Source organism: Micropterus dolomieu, linkage group LG11 (assembly GCF_021292245.1).
Source record: "Micropterus dolomieu isolate WLL.071019.BEF.003 ecotype Adirondacks linkage group LG11, ASM2129224v1, whole genome shotgun sequence".
NCBI classification, from domain to species: domain Eukaryota; kingdom Metazoa; phylum Chordata; class Actinopteri; order Centrarchiformes; family Centrarchidae; genus Micropterus; species Micropterus dolomieu.
In genome coordinates this window covers 14,400,914-14,417,608 of record NC_060160.1, presented here as the reverse complement: position 1 = coordinate 14,417,608, position 16,695 = coordinate 14,400,914, and the positions used below count along the sequence as shown (strand labels likewise).

The 16,695-nt window shown below is 39.6% G+C and overlaps 3 protein-coding genes across 3 annotated transcripts; 1 reads left to right on the top strand and 2 right to left on the bottom strand.

Moving 5' to 3' along the window:
- Positions 1–395: 395 nt before the first annotated feature.
- orc3 (origin recognition complex, subunit 3) lies at positions 396–9,897 on the top strand. The gene is made up of 20 exons (XM_046062873.1): positions 396–563; positions 713–764; positions 868–965; positions 1,404–1,542; positions 1,673–1,777; positions 1,927–2,090; positions 2,204–2,343; positions 2,479–2,638; positions 4,538–4,651; positions 4,762–4,895; positions 5,117–5,180; positions 5,281–5,397; positions 5,497–5,576; positions 6,041–6,174; positions 6,360–6,454; positions 6,571–6,668; positions 6,776–6,917; positions 7,805–7,921; positions 8,195–8,274; positions 9,650–9,897. Exons 1-20 carry the CDS (start codon positions 540–542, stop codon positions 9,753–9,755), a joined length of 2,163 nt encoding a protein of 720 aa, XP_045918829.1. The 5' UTR covers positions 396–539; the 3' UTR covers positions 9,756–9,897.
- Positions 9,892–13,131, bottom strand: LOC123979112 (akirin-2-like). Its single transcript, XM_046062874.1, has 6 exons — positions 12,946–13,131; positions 12,424–12,603; positions 12,086–12,229; positions 11,821–11,970; positions 11,069–11,140; positions 9,892–10,924 (listed from the first exon to the last, which is right to left on the bottom strand). The coding sequence occupies exons 2-6, from the start codon at positions 12,599–12,601 to the stop codon at positions 10,914–10,916; spliced, it is 555 nt and encodes a 184-aa protein (XP_045918830.1). The 5' UTR covers positions 12,602–12,603; positions 12,946–13,131; the 3' UTR covers positions 9,892–10,913.
- Positions 13,132–14,538: 1,407 nt separating this feature from the next.
- On the bottom strand, positions 14,539–16,187 carry LOC123979340 (cannabinoid receptor type 1B-like). The gene has a single exon (XM_046063229.1). It carries the CDS (start codon positions 16,163–16,165, stop codon positions 14,741–14,743), a length of 1,425 nt encoding a protein of 474 aa, XP_045919185.1. The 5' UTR covers positions 16,166–16,187; the 3' UTR covers positions 14,539–14,740.
- Positions 16,188–16,695: the final 508 nt, after the last annotated feature.

Sequence of the window (16,695 nt, the reverse complement as noted above, 5' to 3'; positions counted from 1 at the left end):
ATAAATAAATAAAGCTAAAGGTAATACTATTACTTATTTCAACTATTACTTTTATTACTACTATTGTATATTTATTATTATAATCGGATTATTAGTATTAGAGAGCAACATGAGTGTGAATACTGCAACAGGAAACAGTTGGACTGCAGGGAGGCAACAGCCTGGGATGCTTAAAGGGTTGGGGTAGTTCAAGACCAGCAATGTTAAAAAAACAAAACAACCGCAATTAAAACTAGAAAGAGTAAAAACTAAACTGATGTTAAACACCTTAAGGTCGCATATGGCATTTTTAATTTGGTTATGACAGTCATTTCATTTTATCATGCCACATAACATAAAACTTACATACCCGCGTAACTTTTTATGAGCTGTACACAACCCTTTCCGTAAACGTCACAGTGGCGGGAAGTAGACGCTTCAGTAAGGCACAGCACAAGCTACATTTTAAACGTAAAGTATTATTCCTTTAAACAGCAGAAGCGCAAGTCTGACTGAGTATCCTAAATATAAAACGAACGATACATTTACATGTAGTTGGGATGTCTACTTCATCTGTGTCAAAGGTAACGTAATATTCTGACGCTATGTTGCATGTGTAACGTTATGCTTACTAAACCTCATGAAAGTAGATTGATAGTCGTGACCAAACATGGCTACACAGTTTAGTTTCTTTGTTTATGTTTTTAATTAAATGGCACTGTTGATATTTCAGGGCTGCTTTGTTTTCAAGCCAAGTGCTAAGAAGAAAAAAACACTCGGTTTGGGTGAGTTGTCGTAATGTTTATAGGAGAGTATGCTCAGGTGAGCTGTCAGATGACTTCTTGAGGTGTCCTGAGTTACACTCACGTTGAGGCCATTTCTCCACAGAGGATCATTTCACCGATGGCTGCGAAGGTGCCGAGAACAGTGAAATACGATTCAAACTCTGTCAAGATCTGTGGGACAAAATTAAAACAGACACAGAGGTGAGAACAGATGTTGAACATGTGGACCTAAATATCTTTGTTTAATATGCCGATGTCATGATTTGGTAATCATGACATCTTTAGTCTAACGCATTATAAGCGTTAGACTAAAGATGTATTAAGTGTTTTGGAGCTTTGCAAAGCCCATTAGTGGTGTCTCAACAGCAGTGTTTTACAAAGTCACAAAAACAACCATCTATGGTGACAGAAACGGGAGAAGCCACCCCAACTCTCCAACCTCAACGGTGCATTATTGTGAACAAAACCCTCTAAAGGACATTGATTTGTAATTCAGTTGAAACAAAATGTATAGAAATATGTATTTATTTTTTTTTAAATATTAGCCCAAAACTGGGTCTTATACACAATTTATGGAATAGAATTTTTTTCAATAAAGGGAATAAAAAAGTTTAACATTTTTTTTTCTCTGCATGTAAGGTCTTACAGGATGAACTCAACAGGAAAATCTTGGACAGCTTGCTGGACTTCACAAGGAAGTGCTCATCCACCCGCCAACACAGTGACTGGGCATCACAGATGAGGGCCAGTGAGATTCCCACAGCGGCTCTTGTGCTTGGTATTTGACATTTGCTGATCCAAACACCAGCCCAATTGAAACATCACCACTCTTTTTATTTTCATCATTATTCTTTTCTTGAAGCCACACATTGTGTCTGCTTTTCTTTTACCTTTGATATCCCACATAGGTGTGAATGTCCCGGACCATGACATGACCTTCCAGAGTCTGTCTGACCTGCTCCAGCAGTCTGTCAGTCCCCATGTGGCCTCTATTCAGGCCAAAGATTGTGGAGGTAAGAGACTCAGAGGATCACCAACTCTTTTGATTTGGAAGGCTTGGAAAAACGTTGTGTCAGAGTACCAATGGTAGTGGTTTAAGTATTTTGTCATGTACCCACATTACAGTTTGTGGTCTCTTATAATGTCTGCTTTATCATTTCAGCATTGAAGCATTTGATGAAGAGGGTCTTGGAGAGGTTGATGGACACTGCTGTGAATGTGGATGATGAGGAAGAAGAGGAGGCTGAGCAGACTAGTAGTCTTCTCCTCAAGAGCGTGCACTGCTGCCTCAGTACACTCTGTGATTGGTACACTACAAAAACAAAGGTGGGACCATCATAGCATAGCTAGTGCACATGATTTTACATTTGCGATTAGGTGAATAAAAGTAATTTGATCACTTGAAAGCACTTGAAGCCAATTTTCCCATCGTATTTCAGAAATCAAACACTGGTACTCCTGGAGAAAAGCGTAGTTCTCCTGTCAGAGATGATCTACAGAAGCCGCCCGTTGTAATTATTTTCAAAGATTTTGAGGCTTTCAATCCAAGAGTTCTTCAAGACTTCATACTCATTTGCAGGTAAGGAGAAACTCAGAGTTGAACAATTTTATTGTCGTATCAGTCTCCTCCTGTTTACGGAACTACAATATAATGACTGACATTTGTATCTAATGTTAAAACTGTATATCTGTGAACGTGTTCTGTGTTCCACAGCCGGTACATTGAACGTCTTCCGCTGATGTTCATCTTTGGTATCGCCACATCACCCAGCACCATCCAACACATGCTGCCCCACTCGGTGTCCTCTCTGCTGTGTATAGAGCTCTTCCAGTCCCTGTCCTGTACGCAGCACCTGGCCACAGTCATAGACAAGGTAGTAGAAGAGTAGAGTTCAAGTAGGGTGGGGCGATATGGCCACAAAAAAATGTGTGTGTGTGTGTGTGTGTGTGTGTGTGTGTGTGTGTGTATGTATATATATATATATATATATATATATATATATATATATACACACGAGAGAGAGAGAGAGAATTCGAGATCGATAATCATCACGATAAATGTCATTATTTCTTTCAGTTTTAGAGACTGATTTTTGTTCCTGAGAGAAGATTGAGATCAGATGGTTAATTGTGGTTTTAAACCATTCTTCATGATCAAAACATGACAAACTTTCCAAACAGTGGATCACTGAACACATCTGAGGTCGAACATTAAAAAAAAATTTTCAATAAATATGCATGAGTAAAATTAAATAAAATCCTTTTTCAGTGCCTTTTCCTCAACAAAATCAATATCTTAGTTAGAAAAATTAAGTGCTAATTTGTTTGTGATTCAAATGAATTCAATCAAACATTTATTGAACATTTGTTAAATTGTTAGTTATATTGCAATAATTATCAATATCATTTTATTGTCCAGCGCTAAATTCAAGATCCCATTTGTTTTTCTCTTAATGAACAGATATGAGCTATTCTTATTTGACTCATTGCCAATCTTCCAGACAATGTTGTACTAATGAAGTGTAAAAATCCATCATATTTGAGGTACTCATGAGGATATTGTGTATTCCATAACTTGTAATCATGAAAATGCTGCGGGTACAAATACAGAACAGTTTTTCATTTTTCAGATCAGCTTTATTGGCATGAATGTATAACAATATTGCCAAAGCTACAAATAGATTACATAATATAAGAACAATTAATTTCATACATTTCATTAAATAAGTAAATAAAACAGTAAAAGTTGTGTTTGTGTGTGTGTGTTAATAAAAAATAAAATAATAATAAAAATTATATAAAATAAAAATTACATAAAAATATTTAAAATAAATAAAACAGTAAGCGTGTGTGTGTGTGTGTTTGTTAGAAAATGAAAATAATATAATTAAAATAAATAAAACAATAAGTTTGTGTGTGTTAAAAATAAATAAATGAAACTAACGTGTGTGTGTGTGTGTGTGTGTGTGTATTAATAGATAAAAAATAAAACAAATTTTAAAACAAAATACAATAAAGGAATAACTACTAAATTATTTGACAATTGGGCATTTCTCCCAGTGAATAGGGGATTTTATGTGTGTCTGATATAAATTGGAATTTGGGGTATATTTGGGAAATGTTTGCAAAGGTTGTTTTATATTTAGGGCATGAGGTTAGAAAGTGCAGCTCTGTCTCTACCTGTCCTCTGTCACATTGGGAGCTGTGATTTTTCTACCTTTTTAAAAACAAACTCCAAACTTGTGCAGTGTTTTTTTTACATTTTTACTTCATGAAGCACAAAATCTACATCTTTGTAGCTAGTCTGCATTATTTAGATTTAAAAACTGTGTTAAGCAGTAAAATTCTAAACAATATAGCCTTTATAAATTACAATACATTTAATTCTGGTTTGTATTATTGATCATGGAAGCTTTTGTTTTGCAGTATGTCATCTGTAAACGTGTGAGTGACCGATCAGGGTACCCAGGTACATACAGGCAATAGACACAACAACATGATCACCTATACAAAATAATGTAATCCATAACAATAGTGTTACTAGCTTTGTGAAGCTTATACTCTTCAGTGTGTCAAGGTTTGGGTTCAACTCTATTATGATTTTCAAGACTGTAATTTGTAGTGTTGCTTGAAATTGAATTGCAATTTAGCATAAACTGCATACTTTTTGTATAGTCTTTTCATGCATACAAAGGTTCAAAATGAAGATAAGAATGCTTTTAAATTAAATGCCTGGATGTTAATTGTATTTTTTGTCTTGCCTCTGTTTCCAGTTGATCCTGACGCCTCAGTTCCCCTTTAAGCTCAACGGTAAAGTGATGCAGGTGCTGATCAGCATCTTCCTCTACCATGATTTCTCAGTGAGAAACTTCATCAAGGGCGTTCAGGTGCAGAGTAGCTTCCAAATACTTTATCCATTATGTGTCCGGTTGTCTCTTTGTCTGTTGATCTAATTCCGACATGTGGTACACAAACCTTCTGCTTTGTCCCGATGCAGCTGGCCCTGCTGGAGCACTTTCACTCTCAGCCTCTCAGTGTACTGTGCTGTAAGAAGAAGGAGGCTCTGCTAAATGTGATGCAGCTCAGTCACCCCGACTTGGAGAGGATCAGGCAGCTGCCATCCTTCAAGAGGTACACACACAATTTGGTTTTCCTCTCTCCATTTCTAAGTAAAGTTGGCAGAAAAAATATAAAAGTGGAAATCTAATTTAATTTGGCTGCAAGCGGTGAACACGCAGGTAACTTTTGTTGTGATGTAATGTGGTTTAGTAGCTTGGTGAAAGATTTGGTTTAGCCTTCAAATGTAAAACTAAGCCTTTGAAATCAAACCTAACCTGTGTGTTTTTCCCCAGCTATGTAGAGAAGCAGGAACCTCAGGAACAAGTGAATCTGTTGACTGATGACACTCATTTAAAGGTACATTCTTTGTTTTATCTAAGCGCCTAAAGTATTGGCAAGTAATGAGTGCACATACTGGGTCAGAATCTAATGCTTATGGTTTTTTCTCTGTTTTTAGGGGGTGTGTCAGAAGCTGGTAAAGGACCTTCGGAAATACCACAAGAACTATTATCCCATCCTGAGGTGTCTCCACACGCTGGCCTCATCCTTACCTCGGTACCCCCTTGGAAAACAGGCAAGAAATGACTGCTTTATGATTGTGAAAACAAAATAAATTTTGGAAATGTTTTCTTTTAGTGTTTGGCTTGGTGTATGAATTATCTGTGTATTACAGATCCGAGAGCTCCATTTAATTTGTCTGGAGAAGAACTTATGGGAAAATGAGGATTACCAGTCAGCCATGAAGCTTCTAAAGTAGGTTTGGAAACTTAGCCTGTATGTGAACAAGTGGGGACCAATCAGTGGACGACATCATCAGTCTTAAAATATCTAAATCAAAACTCTAGGCAGTTTCATGCTTGTCCACTAAGGCCCTCCAGTTCTGACGTGTTGTCATAATCATATCTCATTTGTAGCAATCATAATTGTGGTAGTTCTTTCAACGTTTAACACATTTTACCACCAGATGGCAACATGTTCAGGGAGATTTGGAGGATTATTGAGCCCCCTGGTGGCCATATAGCCATTCATATACAGTAAAATAGTAGTGTTGGGCCTCTGTTGTTCCACACTTGTTTTTTTTTATTGTGAAAGAGCATGAGGGCTTCCCCTGAACAAACCAGATATTTTAGTCCAGCAACAACCCATTCTGAAGTTAGCCACTTGGGCTGCTGCTGTACCGTTCTAACAATTGTAAACCTCCTGTGGTTTCCCTCCAGGATGCTGGCTAAAGATGAGCTGATCGCTTTGCTACAGAGGTGTGCCGAGATTATGCGGCCTGTCAAGTCAAAGAAGATAAGGAAAGCTCTTGTTCAGCTGGAAGACCTGCTAGCCAAATTTGAGCAGCTGGACAGTAAGTAGTAAAAATGAAGTAGAGCACCCAAATTACATTTTTCTTGGTAGTCTGATTTTTCCTTCATGTTGCATTCACCCTGGGATAGCCTCTCATGTCAAGCAATTATTACTACAGGTGGAATAGGCAGTGGAAATGTACTGCATACGCAACACTCCTTGAAATTCTTGTCTTGTTCTTAACAGCAGTATCTGCTGAAACTCCTCCCTGTGTGGAAGACTGTATCACCTCTCCAGTGAGAAATCTTCAAAAGAAGACAGATCTGTTCCAGCTACAGAAGGTTTTTTATGATTTTATGATAAATAATATCTTCTTTCTATGAAGAGATTCTCCACCTTGCTGATGTGCGGTAATGCTTTGATTCATAAATTTTCTGCTTCTTCTCATGTATTCCAGACGCTGCTGGAGATGAACGAGTCTCGGAGATCCAAGAAACTGAGTCCGTTTGAGGCTCTACGAAATGAAGCTCTTGAGTTTATTGACAGCTTAGTGAAGTAAGACATAACCTTTTTTTGCTCTACTGGGATAGTGTGGTGTTATATACAATTAAATATGGTAGAAACTCTTCTTCGGCTGACCTCTCTCTTTCTCTCCCACCCAGGAGTCACCTGTCTCCTCCAGAGTCGCAGACACTGTATGAAGTTTGCTACTACAGTTCTTCTGCCACTGTGAGACGCCACCTCAACGCAACACCTCGCACCTCCATTCAGGCTGCACTCAGCAGTCCCTACTATTATCTTCAGGTACGTCTGCCTAATCTCATTGTGTGCGACTATCTTAACACGAGGAGAAACTCAACGTAATGGAAGTATATATGTAAAGTGATTTAGTTATAGCTTAAAGAGGTGGTATTATGCTTTTTGTCTTTTTCCCCTTTTTCCCTCTTCTTTATTGAGTTATGTATCTTTTTTGTGCATGTACTAGGTTTTGTAAAGTGAAAAAGCCCAAAGTCAGTTCCCATCTCCCACAGAAAACACAGCACTGAACTGCTTGAAAACAGCTCGTTTGTAGTCCAGCTGCCTGTAAGGACAAAGGGATGAAAGCTAAATACGCTTCAGATAACTCGCCAAGCGGCTACTCCGATACGCCCTCAAAAACACAGGTGGAAAAACACTGAGCTGCAGCACACACCTCCTCTCCCTTCCAAACACTAGCTACCCTCCAGACACTCAATGGACATAAAGTTGTTACTGTGATGTAGAGACAGAGCTCAGTTAAAACTTTAGGGATTAAAGATGCATTTGTTACAGAATAATAACTCACCACTCTGAAACTCTTGCTCCAGTCTATGTTGGTCGGCAACATATACAGCTGAACCGAAGCTGTTTTACAGGCTTCTCGCTGACCCGCCCTTCTCTGCTTCTGATTGGCTAGATCATTTAGAGACCAGATGTATCACTCCATAGCTAAAACGAAGCCTTCAACACACGGTGAAAAGAGGAGCTGCAGCAATGTGCAGTATGAAAAAAACAAAAAAAAACAAAGGTGTTTTTTGAAAATTAAACCATATAAACCTGTTAATGAGCATAATATTGCCTCTTTAAACAATGCCATTGCCTTTGAATGTTTTAAAATGTATGACACGCACATTGAAAAATTTTCCTCTTCCCTCTATGACTCTTCTTTGTAGAATGACAGTCTAAAGACTGAGGATGGAGCGGTCTCTAACGCTGCTCCTGATATCTGCATTGTGTACAAACTCCATCTGGAGTGTGGCAGGCTGATTAACCTCTACGACTGGCTGGAAGTGAGTATATACTGAATAATTTGATATTTGGCTAATAATGCGCTTAAACTACATCATCCAGTGACTAGAGATGATGATTATACAGTGTTCTGTTTTATTGGCACCTTTCAATATTGCCCTACAAACTTTGATTGTTGGAAGTTTGTTTTTCATCCTTTAGCAAAGGCTTTTATTGATCCAGAGGATCAATATGTCACATTATTGATTTGTAAATCAAATATTGGCACAGAGTGGACTGGATACTGACACGAATACAAACCTGTGTGTTTTCAGGCCTACGCCACTGTGGTTTCTGCTGCTGAGGGTAACGACCCAGAATCTGACACTTTCGGGAAGGTGGAGGAAGACAAACAGTATCCTTCAGGAACTTTATCTACCCATATTTTTAATATCATGCTCTTCCACCATTTTAATACTGGCTAAATGTTGTGATGATTTTTTGGAAATAGACAGTAATATACACTCACCGGACACTTTATTAAGCATACCTTGCTGGGACCGGGTTGGATCCCCCTTTTGCCTTCAGATCTGCCTTAATCTTTCGTGGCATACTTTCAACAAGGTGTTTGAAACATTCCTCAGAGACTTGATTCATATCGACGTGATAGAATCATGCAGTTGCTGCAGATTTTGTGGCTGCACATCCATGATGCGATCTCCCGTTCCACCACATCCCAAAGGTGCTCTATTGGATCGAGATCTGGTGACAGTGGAGGCCTTTGGAGTACAGTGAACTCAGTGTAATGTTGAAGAAGCCAGTTTGAGATGAGTTGAGCTTTGTGACATGTTGCATTATCCTGCTGGAAGTAGCTATCAGAAGATGTGTACATGGTGGTCATAAAGGGATGGACATGGTCAGGTACTAAGGTGCCCAAAGTGTACCAAGAAAATCTCCCCCACACCACCGCCGCCAGCCTGAACCGTTGATACAAGGCAGGATGGATCCATGGTTTCATGTTTACGTCAAATTCTGACCCTGCCATCTGAATGTCACAGCTGAAATTGAGACTCATCAGACCAGGCAACATTTTCCAGTCTTCCATTGTCCAGTTTTGGTGAGCCTGTGTGAATTGTAGCCTCAGTTTCCTGTTCTCAGCTGACAGGAGTGCCACCCGGTGTGGTCTTCTGCTGCTGTAGCCCATCTACTTCAAGGTTCGACGTGTTGTGCGTTCAGAGATGGTATTGTTGTAACCAGTGGTTATTTGAGTTACTGTTTGCTTTCTGTCATCTTGAACCAGTCTGCCCATTCTCCTCTGACATCAACAAGGCATTGTCGTCCACACAACTGCCGCTCACTGGATATTTACTCTTTTTCGGACCATTCTCTGTAAACCCTAGAGATAGTTGTGTGTGAAAATCCCAGTAGATCAGCAGTTTCTGAAATACTCAGACCACCCCTTCTGGCACCAACAACCATGCCACATTCAAAGTCACTTAAATCCCCTTTCTTCCCCATTCTGATGCTCGGTTTGAACTTCAATAAGTTGTCTTAACGTCTAAATGCATTATGTTGCTGCTATGTGATTAGCTGATTAGCTAATTGTGTTAACAAGAAATCGAACAGGGGTACCTAATAAAGTGGCTGGTGAGTGTAACTGTCCACGTTTGTGCTCTAGGGACATGTAACAAATGTGAAGTTTCATGACAGATGGGGTTTATAAAGAATTTCACTTTTATAAAGAGTATAATCCGCATTTGAGTAATGATGTTCCTTAGTTTCTTCTCCAGTGCTCGTTTCATCCAAGCTGTGTCCGAGCTGGAATTTCTAGGCTTCATTAAGGCCACCAAGCAGAAGACTGACCATGTGGCTCGACTCACATGGGGAGGCTGCTGACCGAGTAGTCGGGAAGAAACCAATATACGCACTCTTTACATACATCTGTGGCTGTTGTTACCCTTCATTTCAGTGCTTATAAAATTTGACTTCATATTTTCTACTGTATTTTTCTCCTCTAATAAAAGGTGTCTAATCATGATACCAAGCATGTTTATTCATAGCTGTGTATTCTGTAGAACATAGGCACCTATTATACCCCTATGATGAGATTGTACAGTCATGTCAGGTGCTGGATGTTCCAAAAAACACTTAAGTTAGTCTTATTTGCAGTAATAAGAATCTCAGGTTGAGCAAATAGCTATACTGAAGGCACAGCTCAAATACAGATGCATAGTATACAGGTAATTGAACATAAACCAATACAGTCAGATTCGTTTCATAAAATACAATGCATAAAGATTACAGAGGTGGACATGCTTTGCAGGAGTCAGTTGACATAAGGTTTTGGGCAATCGTCCAAATACCATCATCAGGATTTCTTTATTTAATTGACTTCATTTGTGCCAATGTTATAGTCATGGGTATCAGTTCATCAAAACACTTAAGTCTCTTAAAAGATGTTTTATTGTTTTGTCCAATAAGAACATTGGTTTGAAAGTGATAACCAGCAAAACAAGTCAAAATAAATAAAACACTGGTAGTGAGAACAAAAATTAATTATCCCACTTTATGCTCAATTTAAAAAGCAATGAACAGAGGACAAACTGCAAACATAGTCTCTCTGTTCAGCTGTGTTTCTTCCTTTCAGATTGACCAGCAAACCTTAAGTAAAACTCTGCACTGCTTTATCGTATTTACATGTAACAAAACAGAAAACAAGTGACAAAGCCTGGAATGCTGGGAATCATTACAAAAGTGAGATAACTGTAGATACACGTACAGCGGGAGGAACATAGGCCACTGGTAGAGACAGGGTCCATTAATGTACATTAGGAAGCACCTAGTTGCTTACAACAGAGTGGTAACAACTGACAACAGCTTCATATAAACCTTTGCCCAAAGACAGAAATATGGCACAGTAAGAAAAGTTTCATTTAAACTAGCTAAACTGAATCTCTTACAATGATGAGCTTCCCCCCCCCCCCCTTTCTTGAGATATCACATGATAGCTTGCAGCAAGAGAAGGCTGTCTTGCAAAAGATCTCTGTGCCACACTCAGGAAACATCTGGAGAAAGAGGGAGATGAAATAAAATACTTCAAACTTCAAAAGGCGGAGCTCAAAACAAGATCCAAGACTCTCTCACGTCGTATACATGCCAGTGAGATGGTAATGTGAAGAGAATTTAAGATGCAATGAAAATTGACTCACAGCTTGCAGGTTGCTCCCCGAATCGTCGCATTAACTGATCATGTGTGAACTTCACAAAAGTGTCATATTGTTCTGAAATTTAGAGGAAACCAGAGTTACTATTGTGGTACAACTTACTGTTAAATCTTAAGGACAACGTGCATTTTTGGAATTAAGTCTTCTGTCTTGTAATTTTGCCAGAGAATTGTCTTTGAACTATGGTACAGGGCATACTCTTATCACAGATATAACTAATATTTACTGTAGTATATTCATCTATTCCCATATTTAAATCTGGATTTGTGAAGTAATATCCAATACAGCTCAGTGCAAGTTGTCATTAACTATCACAGAATGACATGGATGCACATTAGTGCTGGACAAAAAAAACCCCTAAATCAATAAGTTGATTGACAGACGGTTTGACAATATTGATAATTATTTAATTTATTCAACAAGAAAAATACCAAACATTTGCCTGTTACATCCTTCAAATTGTAATGCTGTGTTTGCTTTGTTCATTATATACAGTGCCAATATTTCTTTTGTTTTTTGGCAGTTGGGTCAGGCATTTTTTTAGGCATTTTTATGTTACAGATTAAATGATAAATTCATTAATTTCTCAATCAAAATAAAACATCATTTTGGGGTTGAAAAAATAAGCAGTTAATGGATTCAACTCTTACTTTTTGACTGTTAAGATTAGCTATTTGTTCAGTTGTGTGGATTCTGAGTCACAACAAAGTTTATACTTGCTTAATGTGTATACCAACCTGCCAATTTTGAAGTCATGGTCTCCTCATATTCCTCCCGCACCTTGTCTTCCCTTTCTTTCAGCAGGCGTTCGCAGATCATGCCAACTTGTCTGAGGGTGAATAATGGCTGTTCTTTTCTGGTTGGAGAAACGCCTCCAGAGGACGTTCCTGTATAAAGCAAACAAAAACCTAAGTATCATGGCATATGGGGTATTTCTGATCGCCTGACCATACAGTGATTTCTGATCAGCCTCTCCAGTAGACAGTGTATCACTCAACCAACCTGCCAAGCTGGAAACATTCATAGTAGACGACTGGGATGGGGACTCTGGAGAATAGCAGCACTCTGACTGTTGGTAGCCTCCATCTAGATGCTTCCTCTTTTGAATGCGTTTGTACTCCTGCTTGATGCTGTTAAGGATTTGTTCTAGTGGGACAAAAGAAACAAAAAATGCCAGAAAGAGGTCCATTAGTGAAGACAAAGCAGCAGTCATGTTAGGGAGTTCACAGCTAAACTTTTTCTTTGATAAAGCATATTGATTTGTTAAGTGTTGTTTAACATGTTGCTAATGCCTCAGTCCGCTGGCTGGTCACCAAGCAGGCCAACTTTAGTAATATTACCTGCACTAAGTGTTGACGACGACTCCCCAAATGGCGAGGGCTCCATGCTTAGATACTTCCTAGGGGATGAGGACGAAGACGATGGGGGTACGGGAATGCATCTTCGTCTTTTAGGGGAGGTAGGACTCATCAGCGGATCGAAATCCATGGTCCTCTTCAGGGTGGCTCCACACGCCATGACTTGAGTTTGTTTAGGGGGGGGGGGGATAATAAGTAAAAATACCGAAACAAGACAATAATGAAGCGGTTACATCAGTTATTTTAGATAACTGCAAACAATGACTATTCTTTAACATGAATTGCTAATTACGGTGTGACTTGTGCTGCTAAAATCTCTTTCATTCGCTGAGGAAGACATGCTAGGCATACTGCGCAGCGGAGGCTTTAAATATTTGCTAGCAAGCTAACGTTAGCTATGCTTGCTAGCCAATTATCAAAAAGAAAACATAGCTAACGTTAGCTTTGGCTACTATGGTAGAACAGTGCGCACTGGTTTACATTTGAATAAAGATATTGTCTTACCTTTTTGGGGGGGGGGGGTTTGTCTGTCTGACTAAGTAAAACAACTCGTGTTGTTTCCAAAAGTTGCTTCCCAAAAGTTGGAGTGACGATCCGCCGGCTGCGGGCCAACTGTCTGCTGTTAGACAGGGGAGCTAGCTAACGCAACTTAGCTGCTTGTTTTTGATATGAGGCTGTCGGCTTCTCCGGCTTGTGATGTCACGCGTGAAATACGGTGCAATGAATTCTGGGTTATGTAGTGAAACTGAAAAAAGATGAGAAATGAAACGCCGTTTTACGCTGTTATGCTGTCCTAATTGTAGCCTGCATCATCTTAAATTCACATCGATTACTTTATTTTATTTGGTTACATTATAGCCTTGATGAACTATAACTCAATTTAATTGTATGATCAGTCCATGAGAAAAAGGAAAAAATTAAGACAAAAAATGGATGACGTCTCTTTTATATCCACAGGAGGGCAGCAGTGTTACACAAAAACACAGCCCTTAACAGATAACTTCACTTTCTGAAGCAGTAGTTCTGAAATCACAAGCAGTAAGACATAAATATCTATTATTTACAAAGTATTTTTTACTAACTTTTCTCACATTTTTTTGTTGTGAAAAATGCTCATTATTCGTGTGCACATTAAGACTATTGCCTGTGAGAAGCGGTGACAAATAGACATTGCTTAGGTGCCCACAAGCCAAAAAGGTTAGGGCTCACGGCTATAAACACACACACACTCAAACACCTTTTTTTGACCTTTAAAAGAAATAAAATATCTTGTGTATAGTAATTTAGCCACAGGTGCTGATGGTTTGCTGAGATTTCATGGTTTTATTGAAAAAAATGTTTACCTGGTATGTTGACAAAATTATGATAAAAATACAAAAACCAAATTTCTTATATTTATTGAACTCATGTCCTTGCATACACACTGTTATGAGACACAATGGCACAATGGGTGCCTCACAAAAATACAGAAGTGTAGCATCTCACAAAATGCTGTAACTGTTTCATGAGCATAAACAGCTATGTAACATTACCAAATCACTACAGACCAAAGTTCTGATTTAATCAAAAAGCCGTTCATATTCCAAAGTATGACTCACCATTTTGCTTTGCAAAGTACATGTTTAAAAAATATGCAATATATAAAGTAAAATAACATTAATATGCCAAATTTCACAATATCATCATTTTACAAAATCATCAGTGGCTGATTTGAAATTACTCATGGGCTGCTAATTTTACTTACAAGCGGTGTGCTGTCATTCAAAACTGACATTCTACATGAAGCTAGACACAGTTTCACCTTGCGTTACTGCCACAATATTGATGTAATGTAAAAATAAATAAATAAATTAAAAAAAAGAAAGAACAAATGTAAGTGTCATATTTTTCTACATTAAAGCTGAAATCTGTAACTTTATGCACCTTGAAACCATGGTAAAGATGACACAGCATAGTGTTTTTAACAGTAGTTGCAGAAAAATTGCCCTTGAGCCAACTGGTTCTTGTAAATGCAAATATATTATTTACAGTCACACATGTGCAAACCCAACATAACATTTCTCAATAACAGAGCAAAAAGAAAAATGCACAGTTTTTAGAGTCTCATCACACTCCACCATTCAGCTGGGTATATTAATTTATAAATATTACAGTTTTCAGCTTTAAAGCAACAAAAACTTGTTTTTCAGTTCTGTATCTAATTCATTTTTTGGCACATTTCACAGCAATAGTGCACTAGGAGGGTCGGGGCTATTCTACAATATCTTTACTTCACAGTTGTACCAGAGCAGCTTGTCTCTTAGACCGGCTGTGCAGTAGATGTGTCTGTCACTCCAGAAATGATAACCTGGGCTACTTTTAATCGAGTCTTTCCACAGCCGGCTCCATCTTTCACCGCCCTGCCCGCTGTTCCTCTCACACTCCGGCTGTTCCAGTCACTCTCTGCGCTGTTGTCCAGAGGCTGCGTCGCTCCCCGGCACATATGGCAGATGTGGAGGAAGGCCCTGCGCAGGTCCTTGCTCCGCATGGCGTAGATCACAGGGTTCACAGTGGAGTTGAGCAGGCAGAGCATGCTGCAAAAGGCAAACACGGTCAAGATGAAGTCGTTCACCTTCCCAAAGAGGTCATAAACCATAATGGCCAGAAGTGGGCCCCAGCAGATAATTAGGGCAACCAGAATCAGAACCAGGGTTTTAGCCAGACGGAGGTCCATCCGGGCCTGCTCGGGCCTCACTGTCTGCACTTTAGTCCCCTCTGCAGTGTAGACAATCACACTCCTCTGGGAGCTGCGGCTCAACATGCGGACAGCATGGTGGTGGGACTTCCAGAGAATGAACATGTAGGCGTAGATGATGAACAGGACCAAGATGCTTGTCATCCCAATCCAGAACATCAGGTACTTCTCGTCAATTAGAGGGAAAATGTCTGAGCAGACAGAGTTGAGACGCTTGCAATTCCACCCCAGCAGCGGCAGCAGCGAGAAGGCGATAGAGAAGGTCCACATCACGCTGAAAGCAATGACTGCTTTAGTCTTTGTGACGATGCGTTTGTACGCCAAGGGCCTGTGGATGGAAATGTAGCGGTCGATCGCAGTGAGAAACAGGCTGCCAACAGAGGCGGTGAAGGAGGCGATGACCCCGGCCAACTTGAAGAGGAAAACATTGGGGCTGTCCTTCCTGTGGAGGACATGGAAATCCAGGAAGCTGTACACAAAAATTATGCTGCCTATCAGATCAGCCACAGCCAGGCTGCCTATGAAGTGGTAGGAAGGCCGCGATCGGAGCGTCTGGGAGTGTAGAATCACACACAGCACCATGAGGTTCTCCAGCACCGTGAATGTACCCAGGGTGAGTGCCAAGATGGCGATGGCGAGCTGCTGACCTGGAGTGAGGATCATAAAACACTCCATGTTGTCCGCAAAGTTGTCCCTACACTGAGTCGCCCCTCCACTCTCCACAGATGTGCCATTGCTCAGCAGAAAGTCTGATACATTGGTGGGGAAAATGGGAGAGAGGCTGCTGTACAGGACCTCTTTATTTCCCAGGATGAGTCTAGAGTTACTAACCGAAGCAGAGTGAGGCTTCTCAAAGGGAAATCTGTTCTTGACTAGAGTTGAGTCAACTGAGGGGCCGTCGTAGCTGGCGTCGTTGGAGCCAAGATACTGGACACCTGTTGTTAACGCGCTCATCGTGGTGCCTGCTATCCTGTGCAAAGCCAACTTCATGGCTGGTTTGTGGCAGGTAGAGATGCTCAGTGGAGAGTTGTGTGGTGGAACAGCATTAGACCCATGCAAAAGGACATCTATGAAGAAAAACATGTGATTTTTTTCCATAAAGAATACAATCATTTGTTCACAAATTATTAAATACATCTTGTTACATTTAATCCTTAAAATATCTGAATACATAAAGCCGCATCAATTTTTATTAATTATTAAATTGGTGAAAATGAATTTGTTGCTGGGAGATACTAGGAATATGTGTATCAGCCAGCTGACTCCAGAGCAGATGCATCCCAGACAATAGTGGGAAACTGAACAGTTGATGACAAACCTGTGCAGCCTCAGGGGAAATCATTGCATTAAGTATGTAGGACAGCCAGGCTTTCTTATTAATTAAAGGAGGTCATTAAGCATTAAGCTGTTTTTTCTCTCTCAATAATCATTGGATTAATTGGGCATCAAGGGAGAAACAAGATAAAGAGAGCACATGTCTGTCAAATGATCCATTTACATTTTGATGCCAGTAATGATGA

What these genes read in the sequence shown, in the direction of transcription:
- LOC123979112 (XM_046062874.1), bottom strand. Translation starts at nt 12,601, where the DNA reads ATGGCGTGTGGAGCCACCCTGAAGAGGACCATGGATTTCGATCCGCTG. An exon ending in GTCGTCAACACTTAGTGCAG is followed by an intron (nt 12,230 to 12,423) that starts GTAATATTACTA and finishes TTGTCCCACTAG; the next exon opens with AACAAATCCTTAACAGCATC. An exon ending in CATGACTTCAAAATTGGCAG is followed by an intron (nt 11,141 to 11,820) that starts GTTGGTATACAC and finishes TCTAAATTTCAG; the next exon opens with AACAATATGACACTTTTGTG.
- orc3 (XM_046062873.1), top strand. Translation starts at nt 540, where the DNA reads ATGTCTACTTCATCTGTGTCAAAG. An exon ending in CACAGCGGCTCTTGTGCTTG is followed by an intron (nt 1,543 to 1,672) that starts GTATTTGACATT and finishes TATCCCACATAG; the next exon opens with GTGTGAATGTCCCGGACCAT. An exon ending in TTTATTGACAGCTTAGTGAA is followed by an intron (nt 6,669 to 6,775) that starts GTAAGACATAAC and finishes TCTCCCACCCAG; the next exon opens with GAGTCACCTGTCTCCTCCAG.
- LOC123979340 (XM_046063229.1), bottom strand. Translation starts at nt 16,165, where the DNA reads ATGAAGTTGGCTTTGCACAGGATAGCAGGCACCACGATGAGCGCGTTA.